At 41.3% G+C, this 22,589-nt stretch overlaps 1 protein-coding gene across 5 annotated transcripts in view; it reads left to right on the top strand.

Annotated features, from left to right (window-relative positions):
* Positions 1-22,589, top strand: part of TBXAS1 (thromboxane A synthase 1) — a 253,481-nt gene that overhangs the window by 77,699 nt on the left and 153,193 nt on the right. For all 5 annotated transcript variants that reach the window (XM_068142225.1, XM_068142228.1, XM_068142229.1 and 2 more), the window contains one exon: positions 18,619-18,671. In XM_068142225.1, the coding sequence (XP_067998326.1) occupies positions 18,619-18,671 (53 nt within the window). The remainder of the gene's footprint in view (positions 1-18,618; positions 18,672-22,589) is intronic.

A 22,589-nucleotide genomic window follows, 5' to 3' on the forward strand; every position in this document is an offset into this window, starting at 1 on the left:
TCCTATCCTATCCTATCCTATCCTATCCTATCCTGTCCTATCCTATCCTATCCTATCCTATGATTTTTTTTGCAAATCTACCTTGATCAGTTAATATGCTGCAACATAAAATGTGTTGTGAAAGGCAGTTGGAAGAAGGGTGGTGTTTGAGTAATCCTTCTTTGTGTTTCACATCTGAGGACAGTCTTGGACAGGAGCACCTGGCAGCCAAGGTGGGGTGCAAATGTACTTGGTCACACACAAGGGGGAAATGGGAGAACTTTGAGGAAAAAAAACCAACTAGCTGGTGACCTTCTACCAGGGATCTCTGTTTTAATAAAGAGTCTCATATAATTCATGACGGATAGAATTAGAGTCCATGGAAGTGTCTTGTAGTTATATTTGTGTTTATATTTTTCACTACCTTCCCTCTCCTGCCCCCTCCCTCCCCCCCCAATGCCCCAGGGAGCCATCTTGAAGACCTCATAAACTCAAGATTTCATTTTCTAATGCTATTTCATTTCCTGGATGGAGGACCTGTCACAAGAAGACCAGACCTCAAATTATAATAGCCCTATAAATAACTCCCTAAGGCAAAAGGAAAAAAGAAAAGCTTTGAAAGATAACTGCAAATGCAAAAATGGAGGTGTTTGGGTTCTTGCAGAAGCAGGTTAGGCAGCCCTAGTTAGGACATCATTAATTTAGTGTGAAGTGGGGATTTCCTATTAATCCCTGTGCACTGTTTACTGACAAACCTGTATCTCAAAACTCCTCAGAGGTCTTTTAGTTGAGTTTAATTTTCTACAGTGTTTTGGTACCTTTTGGCCTGTCTTCAGAGCCTACTAGAAAATGGAGATTCTGGGTAAAATTGAAAACAATGCAATGAATTGACTAAAACAAAGGCAGTCACAAATTGGGTAAAAATAGTCTGAAAATGCAACTTTTTCTTCTTTCTGGGTGAAGTCGTATTATTTCAGCAGACCCAGACTGTCTGCCTGCTTTCCACTGGAAATCTGTGCAGAATTGGCACATTGACTAGAATAAAAACATTCCCAAGGAATCGGCATGTTCTGTCAAAACATTTGAACAGCTCCTGTCTCCCGGAGCACAGCACTGCTGCGGAGCCGGCAAACGGAGCTCTGCAGCGCGCACTGATGGCTTCCCCTCCAACCTTCTCTCTTGAATCCGCCTTTTCATGTAATTAAGGGCAAAGTGCTTCAGGTTAAATTACGTCAAGCTGTGGTGGGAGTAGAGAAGGAGACTTGTGATAGCCTTTTGCACCATAGTGTAACGTATGTAAGGACTGTCCTTTCTCGGTTACCGCTAAGCCTGTGTTGTACACGTTAGGGAAAAGTCAGGAATATGAGGCTATAGGACACTGGTATCTTCCTGTAGCAGCCTGGGCCAATGTACAGACCAGGGACAGCTGGGCTGGCAAAGCTGAGCTCCAGGAGAAGTCCTGTTGGGCAGGAACAGTATTCCCCCTTGACAGATGCCTTCGTGCCGTGCCTTTCATCACTGCATGACTCTCTGCTACGTGTGAGCTCGACTTCCAGCAGCAAAGTTCACTCTCTGTGTTGTGGAGTAGTGATGATTTTCTTCTTTTTATGACTTGATTAATTTTTAAAAAAGGAAAGAAAATTGTAGTCTTCACCCAGAAGATACACAGCAGTTAGAAAATGTGACTAAGCAAAGCATGATTAGCCTCAACCTTTGCAGCGGGACACTGATTACTATTTTTCCTAAGTAGTATCTTAGTCCTCTAGCACTGAAATGGGGTCTCACTGGTGAGCGCTGCTCAGTATGAATGACAGTGGTAAAATCAGGCCTGCAGCCAATTTACCGGAGGTGCCGTCTGTCTGTTATTCAGACCAATTGCTTAGGAATGTAATTGTATCGTTCTTGTTACCAAAATTGATATCCCCTGACTGACCGCAGCTAAATGGGTTTTTATTTTCACAGAATTTCTGGGCTGTTGCATGATAAGGCACTGTGGGGGACAGCATGCAGTCAGTGGTTTGAAGCAATGAGGATTTTGTTCATGTCTGAAACAATAATGTGTATTAAGCAATACTCCACTAGCAGATGGTGTCCTTTAAGGCTGCACGTGTGACAGTAGCCTGTTTGAATGAGTACCATACCTACTAGTCTGAGTCCCATCCAGCAGAAAAAATCCTTTATGAAATAACATAAAAGTAAATAGGGCGAGAAGACAAGCAACCCTACGTATTTGCTTATCTTGTATGCTGTGGCATGTGCCCATATAGCAATTCAAAACCATTTTGATAAAGTGGCATCATTGGTAAATGTGATGGAAGAGAATGACTCCATACCATGCAGAGCAAAGAAGGCAGAGGTGGTTTATAACCAGCCCTAGCTCTCCTTAGGTTAGTGGCAGCCAACAGTCTTACAGGGGATGGGTTGCGAATGTGCATTCCTAGCTCTATTGCTTATGCTCCAGGCTCAGGGGGCCAGATGTGTTGCATAGGCAACATACTTAATCTGTGAATGATCATTCCTGATGGATCCCCTCCAGACAGTCCAAAAGTAACACTATTGGACCCCAGCCTACTTGACGTGAAAAGACAAGACCACCCAATCTGGTGCCTTTAGGGAAGGGAGAAAGTGAAATTACTGTGATTACTATGATTAATAATTTCATGTTTTATGCAAGCAGTTTACACTCCTTGGCCAAAATGCTTACTGGTGTCTAACCTAAGGCAACTAAACCTACACTGTCGCGCCTAAAAGCACAACCATATGATTCTCACAGGAATTAACAAGTGTTACTTTCAGACATTGCTACAACCCCTTTTATGCAAAGTCTAGTGTGCTGGACTGGTAAGTTTTGGCCTGAGCATAAACCATGATGACAAAATAGGGTCACCTCTGGGACTGAGGCAGAGGCATTTGACCACAGTAAGGACATATGTGAGGGGGAAACCTCTTAAAATCCTTCTATGTACAGTGAAGGCAATTATATGTCAAAAAGCTTTGAGACCTTGCACAATCTTGAGCCCATCTTTTCTTAGGAGAGTTAAAAGGCTGAAATAACAGTGCCAGAATTGAAGCCTCTTAATATATTATATCAATGTCTTGCAAGATCCGAGACTTAGTTTTGTGCAGACCATACCACTGCCCTAACACAGGAGCACTCACTCGATTTGCTAAAAGCTTGCCACCTGCAGAGGCAGACCTGGAAGAGAGGAAGTGTTCCTGCAGTTTTATGAACAAGGAAACTAAGGGCTGTGGCTAAACCAGTTTTATTTTACCACCTGTTGAGACCAATGGCTGAGTGCCCAATGTCTTCCCTGAGCACAGGAGCAGATTGTGATTGACTCCTCCAAGCTTGTGCAAAAGGAGGTGGTGGCGAGGCTGTGGACTATATTTGCATCCAATGGGATCTGTCACAGCACCACAATTGCTGCCAGCTTCCCAGAGCCTTGTCTTGCTGCAGAAGTTTATAGTGCCTAGAGGATAATGCCTCTTGGAATAAATAATTATCTGAAGTCAAGAGTTCAGACACAACTTGCTTCTGTAGTCAGTCTGGTAATTTTTGTTTGGCTTAGGAAAAATAGGAGTAAGTGTTAAATTAATGCTTAAAAGATTGTCTCTCTTCAGAGAAATTTGTTATCCTTTCTCTCATTTTCAAGAAGGAAAACTTGCCTTTGCAGCAGAGATTTTGACATTAAGTGTCTTGATAGAATAATAGGCGTGAGATGGATTGCAATCTATTGCCTGAAGACTTTGCCAATCGTAAACTAAAATCAGTTAATGCATTGAGCTAAATCTCGCTGTGTTGTGCACTGTGCTAGCAGTATTAAAAAAAATCAATCCAGAAAATATATTGATTATATTATCTCCATAGCAACAAACAATAATGGGATAACGTTGGCTTAATGATTGTGCTTTGTGCAAACCTTTCAGAATAATTACTGCATTGTGGTCTTTTCACGATACGCTTCTTCCTTGACTGCAGTCACCATCAGCACTGCGTCAAGAGATGCTGTTTTTGTGTGCATGTGTATGTATTCATGGGTAATTTTGCTCTGGGTGAAACAATTTAGCAGACTATTTTGGGATCCATTTTTGAATGGTCAAGACCACAAACTGGCAATTGTTTTCTTTGTGGCTTGCTTTCTCCCATCTCCTCTGACAACTGGCTATGGTAAAAAGAGGCTGTTAACATTCCTTCTCCTGCAACTTTCTTTCTGAGGCACAAAGGTTTTGGCATGAGATAAAGCTAGATGTCCAGCTACTGTGGTAAGGATTTGCAGGAGAGGGGAGCTCTGCTCCAAAGACAGAGCTTCAAAGCTGTTTCTTTAATTGAATTTCATCTATCATTCTCTAGAAATTAACTGTTCCACAGGAGCTGAGATATTTGCCTGTATTTTGAAGGACCTGATTCTCTTGTGCATCCTGCATTGTCCTATAAATAACCTCAGGCTGTTATGAATAAATATATATATTCTTACATATAAGTAGGGAGGTGTGTAGATAACACTTTTAGCTTCAAATTTTACCAGGGGAGTCAGAGGAATAGATTTCTACATTCTTTATCTGGGTCTTGCTTCTATTTTTAATTCTTAATTCTTGAATTTAAAGGAGTTGTTGCCCCCAATCTGTGATAGAGAGGCCAAATTTTAAGAGTGGTTAAAACCTCTCAATTTAATTCCTGATGTTTAAGCAGCCCCTAAACTGTCCTATCTCTGTGGAAGCCTTTGGGGACCTGGCAGTAAATGGTGAGTCCATTCACCAGTATTTCCTGATGTACTGTGTGTGCAAAGGCTGGGTTTAGAGATCAGCCAAATAGAGCAGGCTGCTGCCAGACCTTCCACCAGCAGGAGATTCTTCATGGCTCTTATAGGTTGCCTTATACTATCCCCAGTGCAATGGTGGGATGGATGCTCCTTTACTTTCTGGGATGAATGAGTGGATGCCATATTTTCCAATGGTCACTCCAACAGCCCTTTTCCTGTGGGACAAAGACTGATGTCAAATATGTTAAACTTCTTAACAGTGCATCATATTGCTTTTGTTCTTATTTCTGGACAGATTGTGTTCTTCAAATGGCCCATAAATTTAATTTCTTACTGTTTATGAGTCAGGGGTGCCTTTTTGTGGAGAACTGTCCCCAGGAGAAAGCACCTGCTCTATTACTATTGTTTGCTATATGTGACCATCTTGGAGCCAAGAATATGCAATCCCTCAACTCTGTAGGTAGTGGCACTTCGGTACTGTATACATGAGAAATGCAGCACAGTGCAAGTACTGACAGTTTTCCATTTGAGATTATGTCTTCATAAGGAGCTTAATTATGCCGTTGTCCCCTGCTGCTGTTTTCCTCTACAGTCCCTCCAGGTTGTTGCTTTATGGGGAGGGTGTGTTGAAAGATTTGTTTTCTGTCCCAGGCAGTACTTACTTTCTGACAGTGGCTCAATCTCCTAGGAATGTAGCTAATTCACAGGGAGAGGGAGGAGCAGTGGTTGCTCTCAACTTTGTGCCTTGTGCCAAAGTATCTAGTTCTGTATAGCCGTTGTACTGAGGGTGCCAAGCCCCTCTCTCCTTTTTTTGGTACAGATGAATGCAGTTGTGAAAGGGAGACTAAATAATCATTAATTTGAAACAAACAAGCCAAAAAGCCCAGATGGATTGACAAGGCACCTTTTCTGATGTGCCTGCAGAATCCACCTGTGTGATGATCCAGAAACAGATAGGAATGGCTGATATAAACCACTCCATTCCATGCTCTGAAAAACAAGCTCTTCTGTCTATAAAATTGTCACAGTTGAATCTGTGTCTCTACTTCTTCTTGGCAACCCCTGTGCCCACTCTAGGACTTGGCCAGTGGCCTTGCTGATCCCTAAAAGTGTCTCAAATTCTCCTTCCACTGCAGCCTCCTGTTTGGTTTCCTTGTGCTATCTCAGCTCCTACTGTTCTCTGCAATCTTCTCTCCAGCCTACACAGGAGCTGGCACTGCATGTTTCTCTCTGTTTCCTCCTAATCCCTTATTCCAGGGAGGCCTGATAAGTCTTTCTATCATGTCTGTTTCCCTGCTTGGATCCTGTTAGCTACCACATTGGGTGGCTTGGGTCTTAAACAGTGTTTGTCTTCAGGACAGATCATGAAGAGTAATTTACCTTATGAAAACAAGGACTTACCTTATGAAAACAATTCCAATTGTTGGAATTATTATTTTAAGGTGGCAAGTTAACTGTCTGGTATGATGTGGCTGCTGGGGCTCCAGTTTGTGCTGTTCCCAAAGGAATAAAACTATTCTCTTCTACACAGGATTTTACAACACATTTCTGTCCACAGTGGTTTAGGGCAGGTCTGTTCTACCTGGTAGGCTGTCAGTCTGGAGCAGGATGGAACACACTGAGTGTTTGTTCAGATGGCTAGGATGAAGATGCTTGTAGCTCAGCAGTCCATGTGGCCCCTTATGCCCTGCTGAATGAATGGGCTCACCTCAAGGCCTGTGCATGACTTGTCTGCCCTTAACATCATGGCTTTTACAGAGGTGGCATGTGATAGGTGATAGCAAAGAGGGACCTGTCATGCCTATGCCTGGCATGTCCATGCTACAGATAGCAGCATGCTCTGTTCTGCATCAGAGGGCAGTACAATCTATGGGGACATTTTTCTCCTTTCATGCTTTAATGCCTGCCTCCATACAAGGTGGAAATTAGACAAGAGGAAGCTGGGCTTGTCTAGCTATGTTAAAATACAGAAATAGTCCTGGTATCTTTTAGTAATGCATTAAGTGACATGACTAATGTCTGCCACATGTAATGCTCTTTCCTGGTTTCTTCTCTTGATGGAGTGCTCTGTGTGCAGCCTAGTGCTTTGATTTGGGCACTATTTTGTGTCTTAGTGTCATCATGATAAGAATTTTGGAGCTGAACACAGAGGAAGTTGGTGATAATCTTTAGTTGCTTCAGGTGTATGCTTCATAGTTTGAAACTTGGTGGTCACAGATCATTAAGTGGCCTTGATTTCATTGTCAATTCTTAAACAATCATAGAAACTCCTAGCACTATACAAGTGAAATGTTTCTGAGGAGGCCAAGATATTATCACCCACTGAATCACAGAATTGCCATGACTGAGTAATGTTGCTTGCTTAAGCTAAGGTTTTCCTGAAACTCATCTGTCTAAATAGTAGCCACTTAGACACTAGTGACTTAAAGCAATATGAGATAGCCCGGAGTTTGCATGAGAAAAGAAAGCTTAAACACTCTCATCATAATTCTGTAGATGAAAATGCATGATTTCCACGTGGACATCATTTTTCCAGTACTTTTTTGAAGTATGCTTGCATTCCCTGGCACCTAAAAAAGATTATTGCACAATGCAATTAGTTAATATCTTTTACCCTTGAAAATGACATTTCATAAAGTGAAGGTATCTGCTGTTGATGGATCTAAGAAGGAGAGAGATACTATTCAGAAGTGGAAGAACTCCTTGGAGAAAAAATTAGTCCCTGTCAACCTTTTTTAAGGAAAAAAGTCGACTTTCTTTTCTGTAAATGACTTTTCCCCCCTAACTCCCCCTGGAGAACTGTATTGTCAGAGTACTCCCAAAGTGTCTGTTTTCCTTAGATTTAGCTAGCATGTCTGTATGTCCCACAAGAAGTTGTTTCCATTTCTTTACATTACGCAATTACTACTTTGCTTTCTTTAAGGGAGGCCAGAAAGGAAACGAATAAAATTCATTCACCATTAGTAAGATGTGCTGCATGCCTACACAAATCCATCTGAGAGACATTGAGCACACAGTGGAAATACACAGTGCAATGGTCTTCAGTTGCACAATGAATTCCCTCCTATAGAGCACACTGTGATTCTGTTTTCCTCCTGTAATTTGAGGATGTAGTAATATTAAGAAAGGCAACAAAGACGGTTAGCAATCCAGTGGTATTGTATACAAGAGATTGTGCAGGAGAGAGTTACACCCTGTTTGGAAAGAAGAATAAAGTAGTGTAGAGTAGAGTAGAGTAGAGTAGATAGAATAGAATAGAATAGAATAGAATAGAATAGAATAGAATAGAATAGAATAGAATAGAATAGAACAGAACAGGTTGGAAGAGACCTTCAAGATCATCGCGTCCAACCTATCATGCAACGCCACCTAATCAACTAAACCATGCAACCAAGCACCCTATCAAGCCTCCTTCTAAACACCTACAATGATGGTGACTCCACCACCTCCCCAGGCAGCCCATTCCAATGGGCAATCATTCTCTCTGTGTAGAATTTCTTCCTAACCTCCAGCCTAAACCTCCCCTGGTGCAGCTTGAGACTGTCCTCTTGTTCTGGTGCTGGATGCATGGGAGAAGAGACCAGCCCCCAGCTGTCTACACCCTCCCTTCAGGTAATTGTAGAGAGCAATAAGGTCTCCCCTGAGCCTCCTCTCCTCCAGGCTAATCAACCCCAGCTCCCTCAGCCTCTCCTCATAGGGCTTGTGCTCCAAATCCCTCACCAACTTTGTTGCCCTTCTCTGTACACGTTCGAGCAAGTCAACATCTTTCCTAAACTGAGGGGCCCAGAATTGGACACAGTAGTATCAGTCACCCATTTCTTGTTCATACCTCTTTGTACTTCTTTCCCAAGCTACCATTTAAAGTTATGAGGTGCCTTATCCTACCCAGGGCTTGCTCTTTCCCCTCATTATATAAAGCAATAGATGCTAATAAATGAAGATTTTAGCAACTCATCTTTCCTAAACTGAGGGGCCCAGAACTGGACACAGGACTCAAGGTGTGGCCTAACCAGTGCAGTGTACAGGGGCAGAATGACCTCCCTGCTCCTGCTGGCCGGACTATTCCTGATACAGGCCAGGATGCCATTGGCCCTCTTGGGCGCCTGGGCAGACTGCAGGCTCATGACAACTTAGAGCTTCAGTGGAAATTACATACTCTAGTTAAAAAATAAAAAAAATCCATCACTGCCTTCTCTTTTTCCTGGTTCCTCAACTTACTATAAATATGTTTATTGCAGGATCACAAATTGCAGTGAGTCTGTAAGACCTCATATGGAGCCTTTCAGGAACATACATTGCACAAATGGTATTTCTCTTTGCACATGTCTTCATAATGACATGTTTTCTGGTTTTGAGAAAGGTTCCTAGGAGCCTGAATAGGTGTCTTCTGTGACATATACTATTAAGTAAAATAAGGGCCTAGCAGGTTTAAGTGTTATCTAGACAATAGTCCTAATAAAAATAGTAAAGTTGCAGTTAAAGGTCTACAGCAGATATAAACAAGGTCTAAGCTAATGGCAGGCAACTTCTAAACATATAAAAAGAAATATTATTTTAACCAGTGTAATCAGTCAGGAGAATTCATCATTGCAAGAATCAGGGAGCTGAATACAGCAGCTGGAATAATTTGAGGGTCTGGATAATTTTATGACTAATTACATTTGTAGCTATGCATATTATGATAAGAGTAATTGAATCTTTAGCTAACAGTTGAGTGAGGAAGAAACCTCCCTCTATTTAAAACATTTTAGAATTAACCATGTATGGAAGATTGTTTTCCTCTTGCCTTTCTCCAAAGCCTTAGAAATGTGATATGTCTGAAAGTTCAGAAGCAGATACAATGTGTTGATATTCCTATCTCACATACTGTCTGTGTTTCTGTGGAAGAGAAGGAATGGGTTTGTAAGACGCTAAGGAGGACTGAGAAACTGATAACTTGTCTCTGGCTCTACCACAGACCTCTTGCATGGCATTTGGCAAATTGCTTAATCTTGTGTATTTCCAAGTCCCCACCTGTGACAGATGAGCACTTACATTCCCAGAGGTGTTGTGGGAATGAATTTTGTAATGTGAAATGAGTTTGAAAAGAGTAAGACAAAGAAAGTGAGAATCTCTTTGCAGTGTGCCAAATTAAAGTATGAGACCATATTTACATAGCAATGCTTTGGAAAGTTGAGGTGATTCAACTAGAGGTGCGAATGCAGTGTGACTATATGAAAGTGCAGTAAATCTTTTCCATGGCAAGAGTCTCTCTTATTCTGGAAGTGGCAGTGCATCACCTTGAGTGGCTGATGTAAATGGGCTGGGTTATTCATCCTGCATTCTATTTTTTCAAGGTATCCACATCTTGCCTCCTGTGCCTAAAAACTCTCCTTGAGGTTCTGGTCTCCACTATTCTGAGTGAGAGGCTGTTCTAAAATCTTACTGCTTTGATAGTCAATAACTTTCATCTAATTTCTAGCAACATTTGTCCATGGCCAGTTTATATTCATTTGATCTTTTAGTAATGTGGACCTTTATATTAAACAGATATTTTTCTCTCCCTGGTGATTGCTCCCAGTACATTAATAGACAGCAAGCATATCGCCTCCATTTGGTCTGCTAAAATGAACCTTTGGTTTGCTAAAATGAACTCTCCTAATTATGACTTGTAAAACAGGCCTTCCATTCCCTGAGGATCCTTGTAACCCGCTTCTTTACTCATTCGGGTTTTAATTCATTCCTTTTGAGATGGCTTACCAGATTTGCATGAGGCTTTCCAGAGAAACTGTATCCTGGATATTCTACAGTTGTAGATTCATCATACTCGTTCATCATTGTCCTGTGGTTGTATCCATCCAGCTTTTCCTCTTCTCTGTTATTGTTAAATAATAATCTTCTGCAGAAATTCTTGGAGCTAATATAATTCCTCCAAGGGCCATAAAGCTTTGCTCTCAACTAAAGACTCTCCTCTGGTGCAATTATTTAGGTTCTTTAGATCATCCAGTTCTTCTAATATGACAATCTCAATCTCTCTGCCTGCTGAGGAAATTGTCTGTCTTTTGACCCAGAGCTGTGAATATAGTGCACCGGTCTGCCTGCTTTTTTTGCCATAGCCAGACCTCAAAACACTGAACAAGGTTGTCCCTTGAGAAATCGATGGTTTTCCTCCTTTCATGCCTGTACTTTTTCTTTCAGCTTGGCCTGTACTAATTTCCCCACAGCTTGCTGTTTACTGTCTCTTAATTTTTATCCTGATCTTCATCCTTTTGGGCAAGATGACTGTTTACCTGCCACCAGACCAAAATATGTGTTCATCTTCCACTGTTCTCTCACCTAGCAAATATTATCTTCCTAAAGAAAGATAACACACAATCTATCCCATTTTGTATTCCTCAAACCCTCTTTCCTTTAGGTATTTGCTGTGGAGCAGGATGTCAGTTCGTAACTGGTGAGCCGTCATTGGTGCTGGAGGGACTGTGAACCTGCTGTAGCTGCTCTGCCCAGCTATGCCACTTCCACAGTGCTGGTTCATATGACTCAGAAGTTAAAAACATGTTGTGGGGTTTATAAGAAAATCTGGACTGTGTGTGTTCCATAGACTAGGAAATTTTGCATGCTATTGAGGTCAGGCTTTCAATTGTGTATTTATTTGCTTGGCTTCCCCTCCCTCCTGCTGACTCTTCAGTTACCAGCCTATTAGAATCAGGCATTAACCTGGTTAATGGGGAGAGACAGCAAATACCAAAAAGGATGATGTGCTTTTCTTAATTCCCCCTTGGAAACCTGACTGCTTTAAACTGCAAATGTCTCAAGAAAATACTGAAAAGGGTCCAAAACATGTTTTGTTTTGTAATGCAGGCACACCCAGGCAGAGGAGCATGACATGAGGTCTTGTTCTTCTTAGGACTTCATTGGCAAGCAATCTTTGAGTGTGAAAGGGCAGTCCCCTGCCAAAACTGCCCAGGTGGCTTCAAGCTGGCTGCATGCAGGTTATGAGGTACTAAATTGGCATGACTGAATTGCATTGTGCCATCCGATCCTTTGGGTGATGTGATCTATTGAGGAGATGCCTCAATGCCATCTGATCCTTTGAGTGGTATGACTCAATCCTGAAAGCCTGTGCCCTCTCTGACCAGGGCAGGTGATGGATGCCAGAAGGAGAAGAGGATGGTGAAAGGTATGGGGTAAGGGCAGAGAGAAGGAGACAGCTCATACAAGAGGGGATACAACCATCTTTCAGGGAAGGACTCGAGCAGTTTCTCCAAACAGTGGTACAACAGCTCTTTGTTCCAGGCAGTAAGGACTAATACAGCACACATAAATAAACCTGCTTTCTTAGTTTTTATTAAACTGAGGTACAAGAAAAAAAAAACAAAACCAACCAATTTGTTTGGTATTTAGTTTAGGTCATTTTTTTTTTATTATGTAATGAGAACACATTGTCCAAATTTTCATATGCAGATTCAATTAGTGTTCAGTTAATAAGCCTTTACAGATGAGGATTAACTTAATTACATAACACTAACCTCTCTAAATAACTATTAAGGGTAGGAAGGCTGCTTTTAATAAATTTGTAAGGCCTATATGTGTTTTTTAAAATCTGAAATGGCATGCACATAAATTAAACCAAATTACACACAGAGGACAGCCATTAAGGGCAACGATCAAAGGAAACAAACTATGTACATGACTCGGAACCAGGCTGGTTAGAACTTCATGCTGTTTTCCTCCTCTTGTCTGCTGGCATCCTAGAGTTTCCACTAGATTATTACTGGAGATGATGTACAGTCTGGGGTCATCCCTTCAAAGTGGTCTGCAGCCTGATACAAGGTTGCTTTAATGAAATGTTAGCTTAATGTTGTTGTAAAAAAGGCACAAAAGAAATTAATTTGGGTACTAGATTATTAGCAGGTTTGGTTGTGGTTTTTTTTTTTTTTCTTTCAAGGTGGTCTAAGGAAAGAACTCTGTGAAGCCCATAGAATCCTAAAAATCTGATTCATAAATGTCATTCATTGTCATTATGTACCATTACTGTATAGATTTTATAACTCTTGATATGAGGTGTGCACTCAAACAGTGAGGCTGTGATTATTAATATCACAGTGAAGCAGACCATAGGGTGATGAGAGCAGGGCATATATGGAACTAGTGATGGGATAAGGATTCTTTGGCTTCTGAGTCATGGGTTTGAATCCAGGCTATCTTGGTAAGTGAATGGCGTGGTGCTTTTCAGAAAGGGGCAGCAGAAGAAGCCTTTTTCCCTTGGCTGTCTTTGCATGGGTAATGTTTCCCACTCACAGTGTATTTTTATGGGCACACCATAGCCACCTCCTCATAGATCAGTATCTTAGGGGCTTGCAGTATGGTACAAAATTCAAGCACTACCCTCACTGCATTCTGGAGTCACTTTTCTGGGGTCCAAATTTTGAGTTATTGTCAGGAACATGCATTTGCTTGTTCCCAGCTCTGTGCCCCTGTTCAAACCATTTTATCTAGTGATGCTTAAGGGCTATAGCTAAATTAATAATGTACATGATGTGTTTTCCAGCTGCAGCAAGCTGAAATGTTGCAAAGCCTCTTCCATGCAATCTGGGTCACTTTAAGATTGAGTTTAAACATAAAGTCTCTGAAGTCCACATCTGCATCCGTGAGATCTTCAGGTACTGAGCAACTAATATTAACAAATTGTATATGCCTCATGCTAGGCACCCCAAAAATCAAAATGCATGGTACTACTGCCTCTTTCTGAAAACTTTGGCTTAGTGCCTACATCCATTTTCATCAAGGAGAGAAGAATACATTGCTGCAGATTTTTTCCCTTGCTTTAAGGAGCTAGCAAGGTGAATACACAACAAGTAGGATATTGATGAAGAATCCATCTTGAAGTGGTAGAATCTATTGCAAGAAGGAAAGGGATATTTGAGCCAATGGAGTCCTTTCTAAAGACCTTAGATGTATATACTGCTCAAGCTGAAGACTCCATGATTTATATCTCAACATAGGTGTTTGGCAGTGACTAGACTTTGCTCTGGCTAATGTAAACCCAAATTTTGTCCCTTCCATAGGAGTTGCACTTGTATCCCAGAGAGCAGGATTTGGTTTTATGAGTGGTTCTGCCCACTGATGCAGCTGATGATACATGCTCAGAGGAAGGGGAGAATGCAAATTCCCTGTAGGGAGGCAACCGCCAGCCATGTAAACAAAGAAGCCTTCTGGGTGTGCAGCAGTCAGCCCACTTGAGCTGCTGTTTCCATGGTATACCAGATGCTGTAAAATATGCTTTCTTCAGGGAAAGAAGCTTTTCATACTCCTGCATTATCTTGTTTGATAATGGGCTGTCATCCGGCTGGTGTCTCAGTGTAGCGGCCACACACAGCAAGTGCCCTCTGCCCCAACTCTATTCTGAGTTGTTGTTGATGACAATTCATATTTTTCACCTTCCCAACAAAGAAAAAGCTAAGTGTTTTTTGTGAGTTAGAACAGCATTACTGCCTATGCTTTTACACCTCATTTTTATGAGTTACTGTTTAATGTATTGCAGCTCCTCCTGATGCACATGGTGTCATCTCATAATACTGTGCTCTGTTTTACTTTTCAGTTTCTTTCTGCTGCTTCATTGTAACTCGGTCTTACTGCTATTTAAGCCACTGAGTACATGTCACCTGGTGTTTACCCAATGGGTGATCTTGTGTCAAAGAGAGGTCTCTGTCTCCATTCTCTCATAGAACAGCTGCTGCTGATGGGCAAGTGCCTAGTTATCCTGCAGGTACTAAGTACAATTGCAATTGTAAACCTGGGCAAACCTACAATAATGAGCCTTGAAGCAGATAGACCTCAGCTACTGTTAATGAGTTATCAAATACACAAGACTTGTTGTGCTTTAAACATGACTCATAGAAGGATGATGTTTTCAAGGTACCTGTCTACTGGAAGCCATGTTCAGGGATGATGCTGCAAAACTAGCAGAGCTGTACGGATGTGGCATGTTTCCCCACTGTGTACTAAGGCCATCACAGGTTCATCTCTTTTCTTCATGGATATCGAGACAAACCACAAATGCTTTCATGTGACCTGAGCTGCAGGGTGTGCCTCATCTTTTAAGGCATGCACATACATGTTCCTTCTGCCTTGCCTGTGCTCTGGCTACTGTAACCTCACAGGGCCTGGCATGTGCTGTTTCCTCACCTTTCCTAGGCAGCCTACCCAGACCTGCTCCCAAGTGCTCACCATATCCATGAAGGGATCCATGATAGCAGTGGGGCTTGGGAGTGGATGGCAGAAGCAGGCAACGATGTGTATGTTTGTGCAGTGGGGCAGGGCATGCAAAAGTATCCCAGAATGTAGAGAACAAACCCTGGTTTTACTCAGGAGGATGCTTTCTCACAATCTCTCCCTGATACTTTTCAGCTCCTCCTCTGCCCCCATCCTACAGGCTTGTACTTTTCACTTTGGTGAAGAAAAACTCAGTGTGGTTAATTTAAAGCCAGTGTGATCATTTAGTAGACCTGGAGGTGGAAAACCAGTTATTGATTAACAGGCCTGATTTGAAACGTGTTCTGCCTGACCCCCTGTACTGTAGTGAGCCAGGAGCAGTGATTCCAAGAATACAGCTTTCTGGAAGGCTTTTTCACTGAATCATTTAAAGCCTAGGCTTCTTGTAAATGTTAATATCCTGCTGGCACGCTGGAATGCAGCTGGTGGATACAACCAGTGCAATACCTTTGTGCGTGCTTGCAATTCAAAGCAAAACTTAGCAGCAAAGTTCAGGCTGTAGTCTGGGGTGTCCTCACTGGAGATTTAGGCATGGATGACGCTGGGCTGGAGCGCAGATGTGATTTGGCATCGTCTCACAAGACTGGAAGTCCCTGTGCTCCGTGCAGCTTATGCTGTTGCGCTGCAGCAGTGCCCTGCACCCTGTATTCAGCATTGCCCTGTAACCTCCAGCAGTGCCCTGTGTCATGCTGGTGCCTCAGTGTGGCTGTAAATGTCAGCTGTACTTGCGCAGGTTGCAGTCACTCTCCGAGGCAAAGCAGTCAGAATGCGCTGATGACCCGAGCCTGCTTCACACAGTAGAGATAGCTGCCCAGGGAAAAGACCTAGGGAGAATGTGGCCCCAGGATTTCCCCTTGCATCAGCAGGGGACAGCAGTAGGTAACCTTTGTAATGCTGAAATGATAACATTTGCAGGCTGAAATACTGCTGCTGCTGAAATATCAGTATAGCAAAATGCAGGTCACCGTGAATGCGTATGTACCTTTTCACCTCCCTCGATGTCTGCAGATAAAAGCCTTTTTGAGGCAGCTCTATGTATTTGTAGTATTGCAGAGGCTTTGTCCACCTTAGTTTCAGTGTGCTAATGCATGAGCCTTTTCTGTTTACCTTAGTAGTACAGTATTTTTCAGGTGAGTTTTTTTTTTTTCAGGCAATCTTCTAAACCACCTCTTTAATAATCATTTTATCTTTAGTGAGTTTTCTTACACACCATCCAGTGCTGTAGTTTATTTTTTTTTAGGTTAAGGAAAGCCCAAAGTTCTTGCCTTAACCTGGAGACATAATAATAATAATAATAATAATAATAATAATACAACAACCAGGTTGGAAGAGACCTTCAAGATCATCGCGTCCAACCTATCAACTAATCCAACCCACCTAAACAACTAAACCATGGCACCCAGCACCCCATCAAGTCTCCTCCTGAACACCTCCAAAACAACCACATGTTGTCCTGTACTATAAACATATTGCAAGTCAGGATTAAAAACAAAACAAAACAAAACAAAACAAAACAAAACAAAACAAAACAAAACAAAAGGCAGAACTGAGAGAATTGAAGCATAAGTGTTCTATAAGAGGAGGACTGTAGGTGGTGGCAAGTACTTTGCTGATTTGGGTGATATGTTAGCACCCAAGGGTGATAAGTAGGTTAAGTATTTTTGATAACTAGAATTTCTTTTGTCTAGTGTGTTATAATCCTCCCAAGGCATACACATATTGCATGGTCTTGTTTATCTATGTGTGAACTTAATGTATTTACAATAGTTCATATTGTTCTAGCCTGATATTCTATAGTAAGTCATTAAAAAAATAAGAAAGATTCAATATGAGGCATAACTATTCTACTTTATTACTGAATTTCCTCAGAAGAATGAAGATAGATCACAATAGTATTTTTTTTTTCTGAATTAATATAAATGCAGATTAATGCAGTCAAACATGTTTTGTTTCCATAGGCAAGTTAAAAACACAGCACAATATGATCCTCAAATATATTAACATTTGGGGGTACGTTTTGCACACCTTCTTTCAGATTAATCAATCTGAATTCACTTAGGACGCTAACAATTTAGTGTAGTGGCAGGTTTATTTAGATAAATGGATACCAATTTTCATCAATTATGAAAATGAAGCACAGTGAAAATTCTAGAAGTTTGTTGAAAGAAATCTGCTTACCATTCTGCAGGCTCCCAGGTGACTGCTGCATGGTAAACTCAGAACTCAACACGGTTGAGGTCTGTGTTGATAGGTTGGACTTGATGATCCTCGAGGTCTCTTCCAACCTTAGTTACACTGTGATACTGTGAAACTCCAATTTTGCAGATTTCTTTTTTTTTTTAATAGCACAAGTAAACCCGGAAGAAAACCAAAAGCAACTTTCCACGTTATCTGTGTTTCACTTGTGTGTAATATAATATAATAGAATAGAATAAACCATGTTGGAAGAGACCTTCAAGATCATAGTGTCCAACCTATCATCCAACACCACCCAACCAACTAAACCATGCAACCAAGCACCCTGTCAAGTCTCCTCCTGAACACCTCCAGCAATAGTGACTCCACCACCTCCCTGGGCAGTCCATTCCAATGGGCAATCACTCTCTGTGTAAAACTTCCTCCTGACCTCCAGCCTGAACCTCCCCTGGCACAGCCTGAGACTGTGTCCTCTTGTTCTGGTGCTGGCTGCCTGGGAGAAGAGACCAACCTCTGCCTGTCTACAACCCCCCTTCAGGTAGTTGTAGACAGCAATAAGGTCACTCCTGAGTCTCCTCTTCTGCAGGCTAAGCAGCCCCAGCTCCCTCAGCCTCTCCTCATAGGGCTTGTGTTCCAAGCCCCTCACCAACTTTGTTGCCCTTCTCTGGACACGCTCCGGCAAGTCAACATCCTTCCTAAACTGAGTGGCCCAGAACTGGACACAGTACTCGAGGTGTTTTTATTTCTGGAACTACCTCTTTCTTGTAGCACACATCTCTGGGATATAAGTCATCTACTTATTCTGTTATTAATTTCTCTCTCAGTTTTTTCCATACGTACACAGAAAAAAAAAATTAGTCAGGACCTCATTCATGGAACTGGTTGAAAAAAAAAAATCATGAAATGGTAGCATATTTTGGAATCTAAACCCCGGATGAAAACATGTTTCATGGCTTTTCAGGTATGTTTTTTAGGGCTGGGATCTTTTTTTTTTCAGTCATCATTTCTAGACTCAGATGAACAGTATCAGAACAAGAGACACAGTCTCAGGCTGCACCAGGGGAGGTTTAGGTTGGATGTTAGGAAGAAGTTCTATACAGAGAGTGATTGCCCATTGGAATGGGCTGCCCGGGGAGGTGGTGGAGTCGCCGTCATTGGAGGTTTTCAGGAGGAGACTTGATGGGGTGCTTGGTGCCATGGGTTAGTTGTTTAGGTGGGTTGGATTGGTTGATGGGTTGGACGCGATGATCTTGAAGGTCTCTTCCAACCTGGTTTATTCTATGTAATACTATGAACAATGAGCGAAAGGTGAGATTATGGTTCTCCTAGCTGCGGCTCAAAGCTTTGTTGTGAATGTTAGCAACAGTGCATAATAAGAGTTTCTCTTAAATACTGTTCTAAAATACTTTGTGATTTTTCTTTTCTGCAGGGTTTTTGGCAAAACCATACAAAACTGATAATGGAGTATGGACCTGTTTGTGGGTAAGCTTAGTGCCATTGGCTTTCTTCATTTCTGGCTCTTGCTGGTTGGCTTGGTTGGGTGGGAGAGGAGAAAACACAAAGATGTTAATCAAAATGCAGAATGTGGTATTTCAGCCTAGGGGACAGAGATGGAGGTTGTTTGATTACATGCAGAAAGTAACCTTGGTTTATTTTAGTTCAGCATTTTGTCTTGGACTTCATTCTTCTCTTTCTAATTTTAATTATGCACATAAAGTTTAGTCTTTTTCAGAACTGTACAAAGCTACCAGCCTTCAATATTCTCTTTTCATCTGCATATTCTTTATACTTACAATGAGCAGTGAAAATAATAATTTATCATCTTAAAAAACCCTGTTTATAAAATCGTATGAATTTGGTTCAGCTGTTGCTATCTATATTTATGCAAAATTCCTAAACTTAAAATACAATGAAGTACAGATTAGAAATGAGGCATTCGTCTCTCTATAGCTCAGCTGTGCTATCTTAGCAGTTTATTAGCAGTAAAGAGGGCTTAAGCAGTATATCCCTTCATACAAGCCCTGCCACATTTCTGTGAATGTCATTTCTCTTCCAAGAACTACTTTCCAGTTGTCATCATTTTAAGTGGCAATGGTGGCTTCTATTGTGGTGGTCAGTTGATGTTTCTAGCATAATTATGGTTTCAATATAGAAGCATCAAATGATTGCCACAATGTACGGGCATTGTCAAAGCTTTTTTCCTCCTGTTTTCTGCAAGGTGTTTAACACACTTGTAAGGGAGCATTAATGAATATATGTGTCCATATTTCATCATAAATATTCTGTATGCACTTTCAGAAAAGAGCTCTATGAGAAGGAAGGCAGGCTGGACCATTTGATGCTCCCGTCACAGCCGCCTTGTGGCATTTGTCCCTGAGGACAAAGTGCTGCAAGAAGTGATGGAAATAATGAATTCCAAGGGTTAGATACCTGTCTAAGAGGAAATAATACAGTGTCTTAGCTGGCCGGGAATGGAGAAGGATATTCATTAACACTGTGGCAATTTATATGTTGTGTAACAAATGGGAAATGACTGAGACTTATTATGCCTGTGACCTTTGGTGTGATGCCCTTAAATGACAATAATATAAGAACACTGGCATTCATTCCTCAGTGCGTTTCCCTCCTTATTAATATAATGCATGCTTTTTTTCCTAAGCTGAATTTGAGACAAGTCACTATTTAGTTGTCTGTCTGCTCACTTGGCCAGGCGGAGGCTATGTCGTTGGAGAAGGAGATGTATAATTACAATGTGTGAGCAGATAGACAGAAAGTTTCATTTTCCCACAGTTGTTAGGGAATGAAATTTCCGTGAGACTTGCAAGGGCTACAAAGCTGGGTGATCTTGCAGTGGACAGCCAGGACATTTCTGCCTCTTTGGGTTCCTGTTGGTAGGAGGAGTGAGTAGATCGAGGATAACTATGTCCCCTTTATTGCATGCCTGGAAAACTCAGTTTGAGGGGATCTAGGAGGCTGGCAGGTTAACAAAATGCTGCTTTATTATACTTCTCAGGGAGACAAAGCTGGGCGGAAACATTGCTGTGTTTGAGGTAAGCTTTATTTGTAGATGGAGAAGGATGTTTTAAAGCCTGGCTTATGAGCTGCTGTTCAATAGGTGTGGTATATATCACAGGGGGCATTTACCAATAGAGGGTATTTATTATAGTCATGACAACTAAAGAAATTCCTTCTCCTTCCCTATACATCTATATGATTCTCTCTGATTCTTTGAAAAAGGCAATAAATGATAGGTGTGTTTATACACATGGTCCCAGAAAAGTGTTGGATCTGGCAGTTGGAAGATGTGGCATTTTGCTTTTCCGGATTGCAAACTGCTTTCCAATAAGCATAAAGAGCAATGATCTTTATTTCTACAGTGGTGAAGTGAGTTGAATACAAATCTTTGCAACTGAAGCCTTTTTTCTTTCTAAGGTCACTTGAATAGTCTGAATGATACCATCACAACTGTTTTCTTTTGTGTGTGAATTGGTTTCCTTGACAACAGGATGTCAAATCAACTTTTCAGCTTTAATCAAGTCAAAACAATATATCTCTTCCATTCCAAAAGGCCCCAAGTCGTAGGGAATTATTTCAAGTAAGGCTTTTGTAGGTCACAAAAGCATTTTTTTTTCTTTTCTTTGCTCCTGTGTGCAGATCCTAAGGAGAGGTGATGGTATTACTCTGTTATAGAGAGAGACAATGTAAATATTCTTCAGCTGTGAGTATGTGCCATGAAAACTGTCTGTTTTCATACAGCGATGACTCAAGATGGAGGGCAAGGTTGAAACAAACATCTCTGCTTTGGTGCAAAAGCAGAGTTGAAGCATTTCTGTTCAATGAGGGAATCCTAGCCACTGATATGACTTTTGAAGAGATCCTTCTGCAGAGTATGAGTCTTTGGTTCAGCTGTAGTTTGGGGTGCCTTCTGTAAAAATGCCTGCTCTAAGATGTGTGTGCTGGCTCTCTACAACAAAACTTAAAAGTGAAGAATATCCTATTTGGAAAATAATATTGATGCATGTTAAGATTTGTCTTGAATATTCTGCTTTTTATGGTAAGAGTTTTATTGGGAAGTAGTCCTGGTTTCTGTGATAATTAGTGACTTTAGATTGAACTTTGATGTTTTGATGCTTTATTTTCACCCTCACCATACCAAAGTGTTCCATTTCAGTTGTAGGTTTTGGCTACTGATTGAAAATGGGTGGTAAGAGCAGAGAACAAAGAATGTCTGGGTTGAAGAGAAGAAATAAGGAGAGTATAATTTATGGAATCAGACAGCAACTGCTACAATATGGGCAGAGCTGCAGTGGTAGTGAGTTAATTTTACTTTCCATGCACACTTCTTATGCATTTGGCCACTCTACTGTGATTGCATGTTTAGAACTTTGCAGAGCTGTAAGGGTGTATGTCTGTTTGGGAGTTGGAGTATAGTGCCAAAATAAGTAATGCGTTCTTGGCCCAATGACATATGACCAGTGAAGGAACAGGAAATACAATACAGCCCCAAGCAGACAGGTAATTGCCTCTGGGCTAAATTAACCTGTTTTATCTTCAGCTGTATCAATGCATTTGGACGTGTGGAACAATGTACTGGTTTGTAACATAGACCTCACTGTGTATAATCAATCAGTAAGAACAGAGGTTACAATTCACGTCCTTTTACATCTGAAATAGGTCAACCCCTGTTTTTACTCTTCACTTGAATTCTCAACTTCAATCTGCTGTGAGAAGTCTGAACAGCTATGTAGTAGAATAACTGCTAAAGAGGACAAGAACAAAATAAGGCATGAGACAAAAAGATGGGTGCAAGACTAGCAAGAGGATGGAGTTTGAATTAAACCATCTCTAGAAGCTGAAGACAATTGACATGTTTGTGGTTGTCAGGGTGTGAACTGAATCAAAATCCATTTTCCAATGGGAGGAGGAATTGAGAACATTTCTGACAAGATCCAGTTATAAAACAGTCTCAATCCCTAATAAAACCAGCAGGAGCAAACTCCTCTACCCAGGCTAAGACTCTGCTGTACTCCAGCATAAGTCTGCTAAGACCAGCATGGAGCCATGGAAAATATGTCAAAGCGCAGGTGCTCTTGAAGCATCTTGTGAAAACCCAGATATGAATGGAGCTCTATTTCCACATAAAGAATATCTTACTCTGCAGTGGTGACTTAATCACATTTTAAAGTAATACTCAGAAAGTAACTTAAGACAGGAGATTTTTCTTAAGGTGTCTATGGGATTACTCAATGTCTGATCTGCAGACAGTGTTGTTTGGGTTTGTTTTTCTTGTTGTTGTGTTTGTTTTGGTTGTTGGGTTTTGGGTTGGTTTTTTTTTTTTTTTCCCCTAAAGACTTCATAATATTTATCAAATGATTTCCTAAGTCACTACTGGAATGAAGA

This window comes from Melanerpes formicivorus, unplaced genomic scaffold (assembly GCF_026170545.1).
Source record: "Melanerpes formicivorus ecotype bairdi unplaced genomic scaffold, bMelFor1.0.p_v2 SCAF_8, whole genome shotgun sequence".
Lineage (NCBI taxonomy): Eukaryota > Metazoa > Chordata > Aves > Piciformes > Picidae > Melanerpes > Melanerpes formicivorus.